At 41.6% G+C, this 19,673-nt stretch overlaps 1 protein-coding gene across 50 annotated transcripts in view; it reads right to left on the bottom strand.

Moving 5' to 3' along the window:
* Window positions 1-19,673, bottom strand: part of ST3GAL6 (ST3 beta-galactoside alpha-2,3-sialyltransferase 6) — an 86,495-nt gene that overhangs the window by 11,752 nt on the left and 55,070 nt on the right. For 38 of the 50 annotated variants that reach the window (XR_011248782.1, XR_011248755.1, XR_011248757.1 and 35 more), the window contains 2 exons: window positions 18,422-18,525; window positions 17,367-17,430 (listed from right to left, as the gene is read on the bottom strand). Coding sequence is in view for 17 of the 50 variants with exons in the window: in XM_069550787.1 (XP_069406888.1) it covers window positions 17,367-17,430; window positions 18,422-18,525 (168 nt within the window). In the remaining 33 variants the exon portion in view is untranslated. The remainder of the gene's footprint in view (window positions 1-17,366; window positions 17,431-18,421; window positions 18,526-19,673) is intronic. The other 12 variants (XR_011248818.1, XR_011248829.1, XR_011248816.1 and 9 more) reach the window with 1 other exon arrangement.

Below are 19,673 nucleotides of genomic sequence, written 5' to 3'. Positions count from 1 at the left end.
TGCGTTCTATGTTAGATGTGTATGCATTTTCCATTAGTGTTACCCATTCTCCTGAGATTCCAGCTTTGAATTATGGCTATGTATTGTAAGTGTGGAGACAGACAATATAGAACCTGGTGGGCAAAGTGTAGCTTCTTTGTACCTGGCTCATGCTCACTTCAATTCCCCAAACAGGTACTGGTCCTTAAAGCTTAGCCAGTATACAAATGAAAAGTTTACTCTGTATTCCTGCCAAAGAGCTTTAAAATAGGACATGAGGTGGAACTTCCTGTTGCTGGCCAGAATCAGCCTCAGCCAGTGGATTATCTACGGTTCAGCTCTCAGCCAACAGGACCTGGCCTTCAACATAATAAAGGCCATATATGACAAACCCACAGCAAACATCATTCTCAATGGTAGAAAGAAAAAACTGAAAGCACTTCCTCTAGGATCAGGAACAAGACAAGAATGTCCACACAAAGCTATAAGTATAGCTTTGGAAGCCCTAGCCACAGAAATCAGAGAAGAAAAACAAATGAAAGGAATGTAAATTGAAAAAGAAGTAAAACTATCACTGCTTGTAGATGACATGATACTATACTTAGAAAATCCTAAAGATGCTACCAAAAAACTACTAGAGCTCATTAATGAATTTGATCAAGTTGAAAGATACAAAATTACCATGCAGAAATCTCTTGCATTTCTATACACTAACAATGAAAGATCAGAAAAGAGAAAAATTAAGGGGAAAAAATCCCATTTATCATCACATCAAAAAGAATAAATTACCTAGGAATAAACCTACCTAAGGAAATAAAGACCAGTGCCCAGAAAACTACAAGATTTTGATGAAGGGAACCAAAGATGACACACACAGATGGACATGCCATGTTCTTGGATTGGAAGAATCAACATTGTGAAAATGACTATACTACCCAAAGTAATCTACAGATTCAATGCAGTCCTTATCAAATTACCAATAGCATTTTTCACGGAATTAGAATGAAAATTTTTTACAATTTGTATGGAAACACAAAAGACCCTAAATAGCCAAAGCTATCTTTTTAAAAAGATATATTTCTTTTAATTGGAGGGTAATTACAATATTTTGATGGTTTTTGCCATACATCAGCATGAATCAGCCATGGATATACATGCGGCCTCTATTCTGAACTCCCCTCCCACCTCCCTCCTTACCCTATCCCTCTGGGTTGTCCCAGAGCACTGGCTTTGGGTGCCCTGCTTCATGCATCAAACTTGCACTGGTCATCTATTTTATATATGTTAATATACATGTTTCAATGTTATTCTCTCAGGTCATCCCACTCTCACCTTCTCCCATGGAGTCCAAAAGTCCATTCTTTACATCTGTGTCTCTTTTGCTGCCCTGCATGTAGGATCATCATTATCTTTCTAAATTCCTTATCTATGCATTAATATACAGTATTTGTTTTTCTCTTTCTGACTTACTTCACTCTGTATAATAGGCTCCAGTTTCATCCACCTCATTAGAACTGACTCAAATGCATTCCTTCTTACAGCTCGGTAATACTCCTTTGTGTATATGCACCACAACTTCCTTATCCACTCATCTGCCAATGGACATCTAGGTTGCTTCCATGTACCAGTTATAGCAAACAGCGCTGCAATGAACATTGGAGTACATGTGTCTCTTTCAGTTCTGGTTTCCTTGGGGTATATGTCCAGGGGTGGGTTTGCTGGGTCATGTGGCAGTTCTATTCTCAGCTTTTTAAGGAATCTCCACACTGTTTTCCATAGTAGCTGTACCAGTTTGCATTCCCACCAACAGTGTAAGAATGTTCCCTTTTCTCCACATCCTCTCCAGCATTTATTGCTTGTAGACTTTTTGATGAAGGCCATTCCAACCAGCATGAGATGATAACACACCGTGGTTTTGATTTGCATTTCTCTAATAATGAGTGATGTTGAGCATCTTTTCATGTGGAGGTTGATTACTCCAGTTTCATTCTTTTTTCTCAAGATAGCCAAAGCAATATTGAGAAAGAAAAATAAGAGCTGCAGAAATCAGGCTCCCTAAGTTCAGACTATACTAAAAAGCTACAGTAACCAAAAAACCAAAACAGTATGGTATTGGCACAAAAACAGAAATATAGGCCAATGAAACAGTATAGAAGGCCCAGAGATAAACCCATGCACCTACAGTCAGCTAATCTATCACAAAGAAGAAATAAGCAGTATAGAGAAAACAGGACAGCTACATGTAAAATAATGAAATTAGAACATTTCCTAACACCATACATAAAAATAAACTCAAAATGGATTAAAGACCTAACTTTAAGACCCAGTACTATAATATTTTTAGAGGAAAACAAAGGCAAAGCACCCTTTCACATAAATCACAGCAATATCTTTTTTGATCCACGTCCTAAAGTAACGAAAACAAAAACAAATGAGACCTAATTAAAATTAAAACTTTCTGTGCAGCAAAGCAACCATGAAGAAAACAAAAAGACAAGGATTAATTTCCAAAATATACAAACAGTTCATGAAACCCAATATCAAAAAACAAACCAACCAAAAAAAAAAAACCCAAACAATAGGCAAAAGACTTAAATAGACATTTCTCCAAAGAAGACATACAGAGGGCAAACAGGTACATGAGACGATACTAAACATCACTAATTATTAGCGAAAGGATCAGAGCTACAGTGAGGTATCACCTCACACCAGCCACAATGGCCAGCATCAAAATATCTGCAAACAATGAATGCTGGAGAGATATGGACAAAAGGGATCCTCTTACTCTGTTGGTGGGAATGTAAACTGATGGAGAACAGTATGGAGGTTTCCTAAAAAACTAAAAATAGAGCTACTGTTATCATTCAGCAACCCCACTTTTGGCCATATGTCTGGAGAAAACCATAATTTGAAAAGATACATGCACCCCCAATGTTCACTGCAGCACTATTTACAACAGCCAGGATATGGGAGCGACTTAAATGTCCATCCACAGCGAAATGGATAAAGACAATATGCTGCATATATACAGTGGAATTTTAGTCAACCAAAAAAAAAAGAAAGAATTCCATTTGTGGCAACATGGATGGACCTAGAGATTGTCTACAGAGTGAAGTAAGTCAGTGTAAGACAAATATCAGATGATAGCACTTTCATATGGAATGTAAAGAAATGGTACAAATGAACCTATGTAGAAAATAAACTATTGACAAAAGGGGGAAATACTGGGAGCAAGAGAGTCAGACATGACTTAGAGGCTGAACAGCAACAACGTGTAAGCAATAAGGGCCTACCACACAGCACGGGGAAGTCTACTCAGCACTCTTTACTGACCTATATGGGAACAGAATCTAAAAACAGAGGGTATGTGTAGAACTGATTCACTCTGCTGAACACCTGAAACTAACAGCATTGTAAATCAACCACACTCCTATAAAAACTAACTGAAAACAAACCGACAAAAAAAAACATGGCCTGGCCCATCGGGCTCCAAGCTCTCACCACCACTCAGCTAGGCCTGGAGAAATGACAAAAGATAATGTCCTTCTCCTCCCAGGGACAAAACTTCAGAGGGTAAGGCTGTTGAGACTGTCTTTGCAGGGCCCTCATGACGTGGAAATATGAGGAAAAAACTGTTTCTTGAAGCACCATGAAATCAGCAGACCAGATGAACTCCGGATCCTAAGGGCTTCAGGAAACTAATAGTAGCAAAGTTGCATAAACGCTGTAGAATTCTTAAACATAGAGAACACAGCAGTACAGGAACTACCGAAAGGAGCCAGGCATTGGCCCTGTTGAGTTAAGAGGAGACAAGATACACATTCCTATACATGTAAATGTACCTTTTTAATTGAGAATTTGTTTAGTTCATCTACTTATATTTGATGGTTTTACACCTTCAACTTTCTAGAGATGTTTCTTTTCGAAATCTGCTTGCCTTCAACTATTAAAATAACATTTCTAGTTGCTCTAACATACAAGTTTGACATAACCCCCAATCCCAGGAAACCACTCTGTGCACAGTGCTCTGCAGCCAGGTGGCCTGGAGAAGATGGGATTGCTCCCTGGTCAACCCCGTCCTCTCTGGGTCTGCGGCCATCCTCCCTGGCAGATCTAGCCCGTGAGGGCTCCATGGCAGGGAGCAGCTCCTACACACACAGCTTGCATGGCTTTTCCTTCCGTAACCTCAGGGCCAGTAACGCAAGTGAGATGCTGAAACTCCAGACACTGGCTTCACCTCCCCTTCAGAATACTAAGCGAGGCTGGGCACCAGGGAGGGAGTGGCTAGGAATGGACAGGATGGGAATAACTGCTCCATTCCTATGAGGCCACCTGTGTGGGGGTGAAGGAGGAATTTCTAAAATGTATGGCATCTAGACTAACCCTCTTTTCTTCAAAGAAGGCTGCAGGCCACTCCCCTCCCCAGTCATTTCTTCTAGCCAATCTTCTCAGCCTCTTTCCACTTGGGAAAAATGGAAAGAAATCATATGGACACTGTCTCACCCAAGAGAAGTCCAGTTCCAAAGACGCTTTATACTGCCAAGGTCACACATGTTAGAAATGTCACTGTTTTCTTCCCTGTTGGCTTTGCAGAGGGCAGGTGGAGTGGGGGAAGGTCCTTCACCATGGGAAAAGTTTACTGATGTCTTTAAAAGCAAACCTTATCAATGGAATTTTCCTTTTCTTCCCGGCAAGGGATACAGCAAAGATCCACACTTTTTTTTTTTTTTTTGGAATATCGTATCATGTATAACACTAGAAACTTCGTTAGGGATGTGCCTAAGACTACTCTTTGGCAATAACATCTTCTCTGCAGCGGAGACTCACAATGCCCCCATGACACTAGGAAATGCACAATGGAACAGGTACAGTCTGAACCACACACCTTGTTACTCACTGCTTCCGTCTCTCCCCAGAAGGTAACCTCATGTTATCAAAGGAGTGATTCACCCTATCCATGGCTTCATCCTCTGGCCTAGGCTCCTGGCCTCCCTTGTTTCCATGGCATGAATCAATAATTTTCAGTGACCTTTGGGTGACTCTCTTTACTTTACGTTATTTAATTAACACAGGCTTCCCAGGTTGTGCAAGTAGTTAAAAAATCCACCTGCCAATGCAGGAGATGCAAGAGATGGTGGGTCAGTCCCTGGGTCAGGAAGATTCTGGAGGAGGAAATGGCAATCCACTCCAGTATTCTTGCCTGGAGAATCCCATGGCCAGAGGAGCCCGGCAGGCTGCAGTCCTTGGGGCCGCAGAGTCGGACACGACTGGGCACACCATGCACAAACAGGTGCAGTGAACTGTGAGTCCCTAAAGGGCAAGAACAGCATCATTTATATTTCTGCATCCTCTAATCTGAAATTTCCTGATTCACAAGTTGTACATTTCAGAAACTGCTTTGGTTGTCACTTTAAGCGTGACTTTGTATCTGGAGAAACAGATAGCTGTTCTTCCTTCCTCTATCCTGGAAACAGAGAAATCCATGTGCCTCCAAATTGCTTACCCAGAAACAAAATAATTCAGGACTGCTTGAACCTGTTAATGAAAAATCTAGAAAACTGCTGAGCTAGTAATGGTAAGAGCTTACACTTCCTGTAGGTAAAAGACATATTTCTCAATCAGTCAGGCAAATCCAGAAAAGTTACTAAATTATGCAGTGAAACATCAGCCATCAATATAAGGGAAGTAAATTTGAACTGTCCACTTCCCGTGATCTATGATCTGTCTTTTCTGAATGCTTTACAATATTCATTTGTCCCTTCAGCAGCATCATATACATTAAAATGTATCATTCCATCTTCAATGTAACAATCTTTGGCAGATCCCAGGTGTCATAGTCCCACTACCCCTGTGCCTGCTGGCAGAGCCTTGCTTTCACAAGCCTAACAGTGGTGAGTATATTCTTGTGCCAACGTTGGTGTAGATGTGGCCATGTGACCCATCCCTGGGCAATCAATCAGATATTAGGGAAATCTGTTAGATGCTCTGGGAAACCCTTTACCCTCAGGAAGAGAATGGTTTGAAAAGAACAGTTTCGTTCTAGCCATCCCTTCCTTTCCACTTAGATACTGACACATGATAAGGCTAGAGCAGCTGTAGTCATCTCAAACCTGAGAGAGAAAGACAGAGAGAACCACCAAGAAGCTGCCCTGACATCAATGAGCCACAGATCCAATCCTGTAACCAGAGCCAGTACACACAGATGTAAGGTGGCACACAGTCCAAATACAAAGGTACCATCCAGACAACTACATGTGCACGTCGGCACCCCCTGGGTCTGTGCACTCCAGTCTGTGCAGCCATACATGGCTGCCCTACGAGCCGGATCCACAAATCTGTGGACCTTAACCCACACATCTTTAGATATGGGATATAATAAACATCCGCTGAGTTCAGATCACTCTTAGGAACAGTGTCACTTGCAAGCCTGTTCAGTGGGCCGGGGTGGAGGGCTCGCTGCTAGCTCTGACCCCCCCAGTCAGCATCTCTGGGACCCTGGTCTTGTGATGGAACCTCCTGGGTCTCAGTATGCCCTTTTATGAAGTAAGGAAATCACTGAGGTCTGTGTGCGTGCTCAGTCTCTCAGTCGAGTCCAGCTCTTCATAACCCCATGGATGTAGCCCACCAGACTTCTCTATCCATGGAATTTTACAGGCAAGAATACTAGAGTGGGTTGCCATTTCCTCCTCCAGAGGATCTTCCCTATCCAGGGATTGAACCCACATCTTCTGCACCTCCTGCATTGTTAGGCAGATTCTTTACCACTAGCGCACCAGGGAAGTCCCCTTACCGAGGTCTGGAATGTTGCTGATCTATGCTGTATGGAGCCATTACCCCTAGCATGCGTTCCATGGTTTCTGTGTCTCTCTCCATCCAACATCTGACCACAGGAGCTGCTATAAAACACACTTATGTTTCTCTTTGCCATGTATGGTTCACTTTGTTGAAGCAAAATATCAACCTCCCCTCAGTCTCAAGTCTTCCTCCTGGCTGAAAATGCTGCCATGTAAAGACACTGTGAGACTGGAAGATGTCCAGAGCAGTGAAGCAGACACTGATATTTCTTATAGAGCTTGGGCTTTTTTTTTTTTTTAAATAAATACACTGCTGACATCTTAAGTTGTCAAAGGCCATGTTCCTGTCCTAGCTGACTGCCAATCTAACCCAGCTCTGCTGATGCTGACATAATTCATTCTGCCTAACTGAGCAACTAGGAAACTTTCACAAATTCCCCATCTGTTTAACAAGCCACTGACTTAACACAGTGCTTTCCATTAAGTGAGATATTTATGTTGAGTTACTCTAGAACCACCTGTGCGGGACTCAGGCGCTCTTTGCAGAATGCGACGGTGATGGTTGGGAGTGGAGATCTGGTTCATATATTTTAAGTGAGGGCTAAGATTCTGTAATTCAGGGTTTCCACCGCTCTGGCTGTGGAAGGAGGCACTCCCACCGAGGAAAAGGGAACAGCCCTCAGGGCCAGGGTTCAAGCAGGTGCTAAGGAGCTCCACGGACAGCCAAGAAGGGTCAGGACCTCATTACATGGGCACATTCTAAGTACCGCTTCGTTGTGATGCAATTCCCTTAAAATATCTTCAATTACTGACATTTATGGGGGAAAAAAAAAATATATATATATATATATATATGGCCATCCTGCACAAGCTGTGCTTGGAGAATAATGAGAAACTAGAGTCCTGAGAAATCAACAGTGACAGCACAGGGCAAATACGGCATAAGAACTACAGTGTGTTATTGCTAAACATTTGTTCTAATTGGGGCATCACTGTGCCCTCTGAACAAAGCAGCTGGAAAGGAATCTAGAGGACACCTCAACCATCCCCCCTCCTTTTTAAAACTGTTTTTTTTTAATTAAAATATAATTCACAGGCCACAAAATTCACCCTTTTCAATAATAAAATTCAGCAGGTTCTTAGCATTCACAAAGCTGTGCCACAATCACCATTATCCAACCCAGAACATTTTCATCTCCCCACAAAGACACCCCACAGCCAGTAGGGGTTACTCCACTGCCACCCTCACCCTTGTCAGTGGCTCAACTAATCTTTCTATCTACAATTGATTTGTTTAGTCTGGCCATTTCCTGTACAGTAGACATGTTGATATGCTCTTGAGCTCAGTCGTGAGCAACTCTTTGCAACCCCATGGACTGTAGCCTGTCAGGCTCCTCTGTCCATGGAATTTTCCAGGCAAGAATACTGGAATGGGTTGTCATTTCCTATTCAAGGATCTTCCCAACCCAGGGATCAAATCCTCATCTCTTTGCATCTCCTGTATTGGCAGGTGGATTACTTTGCCACTGCACCACCTGGAAATGGTAGTCACGTACAGTAAATGCAGTCATACAAGTATGTGATATTTTGTGACTGATCTCCTTCACTGAACTGAGCAAAATGTTTTCAAGGTTCCTTCATGCTAGAGCATGAATCAGTACTACACTGCTCGTTATGACTGAATTATATTCCATCATGTGGATGTACATTTAATTTATCCATTCAGCAGAGGCTGGACATTTCGACTGTTTCCACTCTGGGGCTATTATGAACGATGCTACTATGAACATTCATTTACAAGTTTCAGGTGGTCATATGTTTTCAATTTAAGCTTTCTATTTTGAAATACAGAGAAGGCAATGGCACCCCACTCCAGTACTCTTGCCTGGAAAATCCCATGGACAGAGGAGCCTGGAAGGCTGCAGTCCATGGGGTCACTGAGGGTCGGACACGACTGAGCAACTTCATTTTCATGCACTGGAGAAGGAAATGGTAACCCACTAATTCTAGACTCACAGTAAGTTGCAAAAATACTACTGAGAAGTCCTGCGTACCCTTCACGCAGTTTCTTCCAGTGGTTACACTGACTTAACTATTGCATAATGCTCACCCTCACTTAACGATTAACTAGCAAAACTGATTCTGGTATAATATGCATATGCAGTTCTGCCTCTTCTTTTATAAGAAACCAAGGTTCAGAAATTCAGAAATTTGCCCAAGATCACAGGAAAGTTACAACTGACCTGCTGGCTCTAGCAATTTTTCACTATGCTGTCTCCTCTATTTTAGATGGACCATGCCACCACCTGCCCTCCCCACTCCCTCACAAAAGAATAAAACAAACAGTTTCCTAACCTATCCTTTTCTGTCCTTATCATCTGTCACCCCATTATTCCTGTCACTTCTCCGCTGCCGAAGTTCTAGCCAGACAGCTAGTTTGAGTATTCCCATAAAAGGAGGAACATGAAAAAACAAAGCAAACACAAAAGGTTACTCTAATACTTGTGTTAAAATGGTTTGTCTTTTTGGAACTAGCTAGAGGTGGTGGCTGCATAATATTGTGACTGTACTAAATGCCACTGAACTGTTCTCTTTAAAATGGTTCATTTACCTTATGTCAGTTTCACCTTAAGGGGAAAAAAAATGGTTTCTCAACATTTCTTTGAGACTGTTTTTCTTTCCCACATTTAGGATCCTCTGGCTGGAGGTGAAATTACAGAGAAGGCCAACTGACATATTTACTGTGCATGATCTTTAGGACGACAGTTGAGAAAACTTTTTCAGTACTATCTATTCAGAGAAGATTCTATCCAGATCATTTAAGAGGGAAAAACTTGAATATAGTTCTATTTCAATGAATTTACACATGCAACATCAGTTCAGTCACTCAATTGTGCCCAACTCTTTGCGATCCCAGGGACTGCAGCACACAAGGCCTCCCTGTCCATCACCAACTCCTGGAGCTTGCTCAAACTCATGTCCATCAGGTTAGTGATGACATCCAATCATCTCATCCTCTGTCAGACCCTTCCCCTCCCGCCTTCAGTCTTTCCCAGCATCAGGGTCTTTTCCAATAAGTCAGTTCTTTGCATCAGGTGGCCAAGTACTGGAGTTTCAGCTTCAGCATCAGACCTTCCAATGAATATTCAGGACTGACTTCCTTTAGGATGGACTGGTTGGATCTCCTTGCAGTCCAAGAGACTCTCAAGAGTCTACTCCAACACCACAGTTCAAAAGCATCAATTCTTCAGTGCTCAGCTTTCTTTATAGTCCAACTCTCACATCCACACATGACCAATGGAAAGACCACAGCTTTTATTAGATGGACTTTTGTCAGCAAAGTAGTATCTCTGCTTTTTAATATTCTGTCTAGGTTGGTCATAGCTTTTCTTCCAAGCAACATGCATCTTTTAATTTCGTGGCTGCAGTCACCATCTGCAGTGATTTTGGAGCCCCCCAAAATAAAGTCTCTCTCTGTTTCCATTGTTTCCCGATTTATTCACCATGAAGTGATGGGACCGGATGCCATGGTCTTAGTTTTCTGAATGTTGAGCTTTAAGCTAGTTTTGTCACTCTCCTCTTTCACTGTTATCAAGAGGCTTTAGTTCTTCTTCACTTTCTGCAAAATGCACTGGTCACAGCAAACACCCTCTTCCAACAGTACAAGAGACTATTCTACACACGAACATTACCAAATGGTCAATACCAAAATCAGATTGATTATATTCTTTGCAGCCAAATATGGAGAAGCTCCTTGCAGTCAGCAAAAACAAGACCGGGAGCTGACTGTGGCTCAGATCATGAACACTTTATTGCAAAATTCAGATTTAAATTGAAGAGAAAACCACTAGACCATTCAGGTATCAATTAAATCCCTTGTGATTATATATATGTAACATAGAGATGTTTTAGTTTAACCCTATGAAAATATTAAAAATGGTTTGAGGTCAGGACTTCCCTGGTGGTCCAGTGGTTAAGAATCTGCCTTGAAATGCAGGGGACACAGGTTCAATTCCCTGGTCAAGGAACTAAGATCCCACATGCCATGGAGCAACTAAGCCTGAATACTGTAATTACTAAGCCCACAATCTCTGGAGCCCCATGAACTGCAACCAGAGAGCTTGTGCACCACAACAAAAGATCCTGCATGATGCAAGAAGACCTTACATGCTGCAACTAAGACCCAATGCAGTCTTAAATATTTTTTTTTCTAAATGGTTTGAGGTTAAGGATAAAAACAGAAGCCACATTAAATAATGGTGGGGGATTGCTTACAGCCCTGGAAATTCTAAAGAATATATCAAACAGAATTCACAGTTACAGTGTTTTCTTTCCTTCACCTCTTCAGATGATGCTCAGTCTAAGACATTAATTGTGGAGTCTTCTGTTAAAATGCAGAGGGAGGAAATAGAGAGGAGTGCAAGTGTAGAGACCTCCTAACCTCTAATGGACCTCAGTGTTCTCATCTTCATAATGAGGGAACTGGACTGGTGATCTCCATCCTTCCTGCCTCTGACCCACTCTGTGACTTTACCATGCTTTTGGGTCTGGCTCCCAGTCCACAGGCTTCCCAGGCGGCACTAGTGGTAAAGAACCCACTTGCCAGTGCAGGAGATGCAAGAGACACAGGTTCGATCCCTGGGTGGGAAAGATCCCCTGGAAGAAGGCATGGCAACCCATTCCAGTATTCCTACCTGGAGAATCCCCATGGACAGAGGAGCCTGGCAGGCTCCAGTCCATGGGGTTGCAAAGAGTCAGACAGGACTGAAGTGACTTAGCACAGCACAGACCCAGTCCACACAACTGAACAGGGACAGGGAACTCAGGTAACTGGGATTCCTCAGGGAATGGTTTAGCAACCTCAACCTTCACCCCATCCCAACCTGTTGGACCACTGCTCAGGAGAGAAACCCAGAAAGAATATAAAGTAAAAAGCCCAAGATTACTAACCTTCCATTAAAAACACATACCTCAAGGAGCGAACCAAGAAGAAGACATAACAATTACAAATATTTATGCACTCAACATAGGAGCATCTCAATACATATGGCAGATGCTAACAGCCATAAAAGGAGGCATCAACAGTAACACAATAATAGTGAGGGACTTCAGCACCCCCCTTACACCCACAGACAGATCATCCATACAAAATAAACGAAGAAATACGAGCTCTAAGTGACTCAACAGACCAGATAGATTTAATTGATAATTTTGGACATTCCACCCGAAAGCAGTGAATACACTTATTCTCTAGTGCCATGGAACATTCTCCAGGATGGACTACATCTTGGGTCACAAATCAAGTCCCAGAAGATTTAATAAAACAAACAGTATCAAGCATCTTTTCTGACCACAATACTATGAGATTAGAAATTAATCTAAGGAACAAAACTATAAAAAATACAAAAACATGGAGGCTAAACAATGCACTGCTATATAACCAAGTGATTACTACAGAGACTAAGTAGGAAATAAAAATACATAGAAATAAATGACAACAAAAACAATGACCAAAAACCTATGGGATGCATGTACCTTCAATGTTCATTACAGCACTATTTATAATAGCCAAGACATGGAAGCAGCCTAGATGTCCATCAACAGATGAATGAATAAAGAAGGTGCAGTATATATACACACAAAGGAATATTACTCAGCCATAAAAATGAATGAAGTTGAGCCAGTGGAAGTGATATGGATGAACCCAGAGTTTGTCATACAGAGTGAATTAAGTCAGAAAGAGAAAAACAAATACCGTATATTAACACATATATATGGATTCTAGAAAAATGGTACTAATGAACACATTTGCACAGCAGGAACAGATGTGCAGATGTAAAGAATGAACTTGTGGACACAGCAAGGGGGTGGGGGGAGGGACAAACTGACAGACAGTGTTGACATATATACAGTACTATGGATAAGACCGAAGCTGCTGTATAACACAGGGAGCTCAGCTCGGTGCTCTGTGATGATCTAGAGAGGGAGAATAGGGCAGAGGGTGGGAGGGAGACTCAAGAGGAAGGGGCTATATGTATACATATAGCTGACTCACGATATTGTGTAGCAGAAACACAACATTGTAAAGCAATTATATTTCAATTAAAAAAAACACAGACCAAAAAGATAAACAAATAAAATAAGAATGGGGGATGCAAATGGCCTATTGTGTGTTCTCATCTTTTCACAGGAATAACTGAGAACTGTCACAAAATCATGGAGAAAGGCAATTTTCTAGAATGAATATTTTATCTAAAATAAAGTCTTTTCATATAATGAAAATATAGTAGATGTAATTTGAAGAGAAGAGGCCAATTATTACAATCTTTGCTAAGTGACCAAAAAACTCTGAAAAAGAACAGGTTGGTGGGGAGCAGCGTTAGTGGTGGGGGCAAAGAGGTTAGGGAAACACGGAGGTGGAACAAAGAACAAGCATGGAATTGTTACAACTCCAAGGGTCTTCCACACAGAGTTATGGCCAAACACACACTCCTGTTCCCTGCCCTCTAATTCTGGCCCAAGTTCCTCATGGTACTAACTTTCGAAAAAGGCTTATCTGGCTCACTGAGTTACTTTACTCATGTTACCTACAAAGATGGCATAAAAAAGACCTCTGTAAGAAACTCCACCTCCGAATGATCTGCGACATCAACATTTTTCAACAGCTTTCATCTCCAAGAGACAAACCACAGCTGGCTGCTTCAAGGGAGCGAGGTTGGTATAGTGTTATATAACTGACTTCAGAATCTTGAATATCTCCAGGCACAGAAACAGAAAATGGTAGACAACACTCACAAAGACTGTTACTTGCCACTCAATAATTATGTTTCATTAGGTGGGCACACAGCCACCTAGAATAGAGGCTACACTTTCCAATCCACCTCCCAGCGAGGTGTGGCCCTGTGATTATACCTCTAGCCAGTGGGATATAATTGGTGGCTGCCAGCAAGTTTGTTTGTTTTTTTTTAACAATTAGTCCTCTTTGGGAGACAGGGGGATGATGGGGAGCCTTGGTTTGTAGCATTGCCATTTTCCATGGTATACATTCCCACCATGGCTATCTTCAATCTTCCACCTTGATGGCATTGGACACAGAGTTGGGAAGAACGCCAGCTATCACAGGTTGGTACCAACTAGCTCCAGCACATCACTGGATGTATGTAATTTTGGGGAAATGGCCTTAAAGAAGGAGGGAAGTCTCAATGGCTGGGGGCATGCCCTTCCTCCTTTGTCCCCTCTACTGGCTAGAATGTACATATGACTGGTCAAAGTCCAACCATCAGAATGGACCATAGGGAGGAATAACAGTCGCAATAGAGAAGCCTTGGTCACTGAGCTGGTCTGAGAATGCTTATATGCAGACTTCATTTACATGTCAATTGTCAGAAAGAGGAAAATTTATATCGTATAAATGGAACTGATATTTGGAGTTTTCTAATTCACAGTGTAATCTATCCCAGAATGTCCCTAGGACAGTGCTTGCACTGCAGAGGGTGTAAGTTCAATCCCTCCCTGGGGAACTAAAATCCTGCAAGCCAGGTAGAGTAGCCAAAAAAACAAAAAAGAAATCTACCCCAACTAAGAGATCGTGCTTGCTACATGGGGTAAGTAAAGAGTTCAGATCTGAAACAATGAAAAAGTATCTGAAGCTTTCTGGAAGGACAAAGAGGCCAGAGGGTGAATAGAAAAGCCAAAGGGGGAAGGGACTTGAAAAGGAGGTTCTTGCCTCTCTCCACCTGAGCCCCTCTCCTCTCTGACCCACAGAATCCTACAAAGAGTGCACCCACAGACCCCTCCTAATGCACGTGGGCCACAGCTCCCAGATCCACAGAGCGGGCTCCGGGAGGACTCCTCAGCTAAGAGGGGGTCCAGATCCTCAGCCTGAGAAGACCTACTGTTTTCAGACCTCTTTCTTCTAGAGCATTTTCCCAGGCAAAGAGGAGAAATGAGAACCATATAAAGGTCACTCGAGGGACAGACTAAGGAGACTCTGAGGCAGCAGTTGGCAGTTAAGTGTATTCTGCTTTGCTGGAGTTTACTTAAAATATAAACTTGGGCATGGGCTGAGGCCTGCTATGATCTTTGGGTTGTACTGTGGGTTTCAGACAAATGTAGAAGGACAAACTTAGAATGTAGGTCAAATTTATTATTACATGTGAACTCCTCCTAAAAGTCAATATGTAAAAGAAGATAATTTTGTCACAAGTATATTCTTATTTACTTTCAAAACACTCCTTCTGACATCTCTAGGGACCAACTTTGGACACATTAAACAAGCAATTGAGCAGTGCTGAGTGTCCAGCACATCACTGTGCTCACTCTGGGAGGCCCCAACAGGGATATTCGCCATTCACTCCACACCTGAATGGTTTCTGTCTGGACACTGATGTGACTTCCATCTCTTAACAAGTTCAGATCCAAGAACCCTTGTGCCATCAGCATGATTTGCAATCCTTCATCCCCACCCACACCCGCCTCCCTCCCAGTGCTGGTGACACTAAGAACTTGATGCGGGTTGATGGTGGGCGTTGGGGGGCACTCCCTATGAGAAAGGAGGAAGTGTGGGGAAGAGCCAGACCAAGTCAGCAAGAAGAGAGGAAGTAGCCTGGCTGAGGTACATACAGATGATGAACACTTGTGTAGAGAGTCGCTCTGAAAGTAACTAAATAAAGCATAGAGAGTTTTAAGCTATGACAAACCTAGACAATGTATTAAAGAGCAGAGGCATCACTTTGCCAACAAAGGTCTGTCTAGTCAAAGCTATGGTTTTTCCAGTAGTCATGCATAGGTGTGAGAGTTGGACCATAAAGAAGGTTGAGCACCAAAGAATTGATTGGTGCTTTCAAACTGTGGTGTTGGAGAAGACTTTTGAGAGTCCCTTGGAAAGTAAGGAGGTCAAACCAGTCAATTCTAAAGGAAATCAGCCCTGAATATTCATTGGAAGGACTGATGCTGAAGTTGAAGCACCAATACTTTGGCCACCTGATGCGAAGAGCCAACTCACTGGAAAGACCCTGATGCTGGAAAAGATTGAAGACAAAAGGAGAAGACGGCATCAGAGGACGAGATGGTTAGATACCATCACCAACTCAATAAACATGAGTTCAAGCAAACTTCAGGAGCTAGTAAAGGACTGGAAAGCCTGGCATGCTGCAGTCCATGGGGTCACAAAGAATCAGATACAACTGAGCAACTAAACAACAGTTCTGAGATAAAGACCAGGCCAGAACAAAACCTCCAGTCACGTACCATCTAGAATCCTGACAGTATCTCACATTTACAGGGACAAAGAGTTTTGCAAAGATTTGCAGATACTTGCTACAGTTATTTAAGACATAAACAATATCACTCTTAAACATCCAGCCCTGGATAGACCCATCCAGGTTCACATCTTGGCTCTGACATTCACCAACTATAACAAACGACATGGATTTGCCTAGCCTCAGTTTCTCGATTTTAAAAATGAAGATCATCAAGCATACTCTGCTGGGTGGTTGTAAACATTGGAGAGAACTGATAAAAAGCACACATGCCAAAGGTCGGCATAAAACAGAACTCTACAGATAAGAGTTATATAAACATCAGGAAAAAAATATATATGGCTGCTGTGGATATGCATTAAAAATTGAAAGTGATTAGGTTGATGGCATCATTTTAAATTATAAAAAGTATAATCTGAAATGAATCAACATTATTACATAAATTACACCTCAATCATCTAGGTCCCTGACAGAGAAAAAAGAGATAAATTCAGACAAAATCTGGCACTGCTCCTCCAGCGCTGTCTTGTGAACTGTCACCAATTTCACACTTTTGTCCACTACCATCATTTCTGTATGTATCAAAAAGTGCCTCTATTCTCCTGGATAAGAAGGGAATTCTTCCCATTTTCCTTTTTAATAGAGGTCTCACATCTGTAGGTCACCCTTTTTATCCCACTGGACAACCAGCTAAATTCCAAAATTCAGTTTAAAACTGAGGGAAATAAGCCCATCTCTGTAAAATAAGTTGACTTGCTAAGAAGTCTGTCTTAGGCAACTCAGTTCCTAAGAGGTAACTGAACACCAAAATTTTCTAAAAACTAAACTGCTTTTTGTTGCCAGAAAATGTGTGTCTAAGCACATCGTTCACTTCCTTCAAATACAATTCTGAATAAAAGGAAGAGAGCTGTTTCTGAAATCCAATATTCAAGTGAAACAGAAAAGATTCTCATGATTGAGCAATTTAGAGTGTGTACGGGAAGGTATGGGGACCATGGAGGGAGGCTGTGAGCTGATCAACAGGGAGTATGAATTAATTCTTCAGTAACAACAACTTAGAAAAGATGACTGTGGGTTAAAAATGCCCTGACTTGGCACTAGCATGGTGTGTCATCAAAACTGTCTGCAATTTTGAGCCAACAATTATGCAATGTCTAAATTATATTTGTAGTTTGTTACTTCAAGTGCCACAGAAATAACTCTTAAGGCATTTTAGTTATGCACAAAAGCTATGGAATCTTCCTGAGTGAATATATGTTACACTGAAGTACATATTTTGTACTAAAACTTAGCTAAAGCTAAAAGTAAAACAGAAGCAAGAAAACAAACTCACTTGTCAAACTCATCAAAGAGATCACAATTTGGCAGTTTCCAAAGAGCAAGTCGAAAGTATGTGGCTAGAAAACAAGTGGAGTATTAGGAATAAAAGCAATCATGACTTCCTACGTCAATCATGACTTCCTACGTCAATCATGACTTCCTGGTAAACCACTTTATCCTCTGCCCTCCCCCAAATCCCCTTCAAACTGGTATGATTACCTATGATTTATTTCTTGGTGAAAATTCATGATACGACTGCAACTAGTCAGCACTACTTAACAGGGGCACCTAAAATATAAACACTCTAAGGACACTTTCCAAAAACCCTAGAAAAATAATATGCTTAATCTGAAAATAATCATAACCAAAAATTACCATATCAGATGATTCAGAAAATGATACTGATAGAGAACTCAATATTCTGCAAGTTTAAACTTATCAAACTCTCTACAATGTATTCTAAATACACACACAGGATCAGCTAAATAAGGAAAATCTAACTCAGGAAACGATAGACTAGTCACCTAAAAGGCTTTCAGGATTTCTCAAAAATCTAGAATGTAAAGCAAAGCAGTGGTCAGTAAGCAGAGGGGAAATTGTTTCCTCATTAGAGGATGGAGCAATTCTCTCTAAATTTAGCAAAAACAAAATATCCTCTGATTCAATTAAAAGACTGCCCAAGGATCTAGAGCTTACTGATGACACAAAACTCCTAGGTAGAGAGGCAACGTGGGAGCAACCCACAGAATTGTCTTGTTAATTCTCAACTGGAATAAAGTAAGGCATGGAACTCACGAATTACGGTGGTAAAACAAAAGCGGGAAAAACAGTTTCTCAACAACAACAACAAAAATCTACCTCTCTTCATTCTTTTATTCTACACTGACTCAAAAGGAATGGGGATTTACATATTAAAATATAATTCCTTTCACCCAATCTCAAAAATCACATCCTTAGGAATCACTATGAAACAAAATGATTAAAAGACCTTAAAATTATATAAAAACATATGGTTCACATCAAACACCAGTCATAGTATTAGGGCAGGGTAAGAATAATATTACTGACCTGATGCTCTTATCCCATAGGGCAAATCAAACTTATCGCTACCGTAGAAGGAAGCAGTATTTTTGAAATTCGCTGCACACAGAAAAGGGTGAAACTGATGATACCTGGAAGAAAAGGATGAAGAATGACTTTCCCAAATGTGTATAATATTTGCAGGTTTTTAAAATCACAACTGTAAAAAACTGTAGTATGTCATTCCTATCGTTATATTGACTATAAAATGAGCATATAATTATTTTTAAGATTCTTTCAAAATCATCTTAAACACAATTTAAATGTTACATAGAATAGGATAGGCAATGGAACTGCACACCCAGAATGGAAATGCTTTCCAGGTAGTAAAACCAAAATTATGTAACAGCTTGGGGGAGGGGACACAAAATTTAAATACAAGTGAACCCCAATGACAGCCATCTACAGGAAGAAACGAACAAATGAGGGAAAATAAAAGTATAAATGCTGATCCACTCCCCAAAGAAAAGATACCATATATATAAAGCTGTTGTCAGCAGTGAAAATTAAAATACACTAAAAGCTAGAGGTAACTAGAACTGAACTCTCTCCTGATGTCATTAAATTAAAAATATACTCAAGAATGACGGGTGTCTTCTTATTGCTTCCCTGCCCCACTGCTATACTCGGCTACTCTCTCAGTCAAGAACGTGTCATGAGGCATCTCTGTTTTTTAATGGTCCCTTCTTTCCACCTTTACCAGTTTTGTTCCTCCTAAATAAATAAACTGCAGGCGGAGATGAGAGTGCCCCTGGGGTTTCAGAGGCCACATGACAAAATGGAAATAAGAAGCCCCAGAACAGGAATGACCGCTTCCCCAGTGGCTGTGGTAAAGAGTCCACCTTCACGTGCAGGAGGCATGGGTTCAGTCCCTGGGTTGGGAAGATCCTCCGGAGGAGGGCATGGCAACCCATTCCAGTATTCTTGCCTGGAGAATCTCATGGACAGAGGAGCCTGGTGGGCTACAGTCCACGGGGGTCACAAGAGTCGGACACAACTGAAGCAAGTGAGCATGCACGCATAAGGATGAATTAGCTTCAGCTTTATCCTGGTTTTGCTACTCAGGAACTACTAACCTGGGCAAGTCATAGGAGCTCAAGACCTCCAGAGCTGAACTGAGAACTGACACCATATTCAGACTAAGCAAAGAGCTGAGAGACCACCCCTTCCTACTTGAGATTCAGTTGTGACAAGCGTTAGCAGCCTGGGGAGGGGGATCCCAGCCAATTTCAAAAGGTCG

Source organism: Ovis canadensis, chromosome 1 (genome assembly GCF_042477335.2).
Source record: "Ovis canadensis isolate MfBH-ARS-UI-01 breed Bighorn chromosome 1, ARS-UI_OviCan_v2, whole genome shotgun sequence".
Classification (NCBI taxonomy): domain Eukaryota; kingdom Metazoa; phylum Chordata; class Mammalia; order Artiodactyla; family Bovidae; genus Ovis; species Ovis canadensis.
This window is presented reverse-complemented; position numbering and strand designations above follow the sequence as displayed.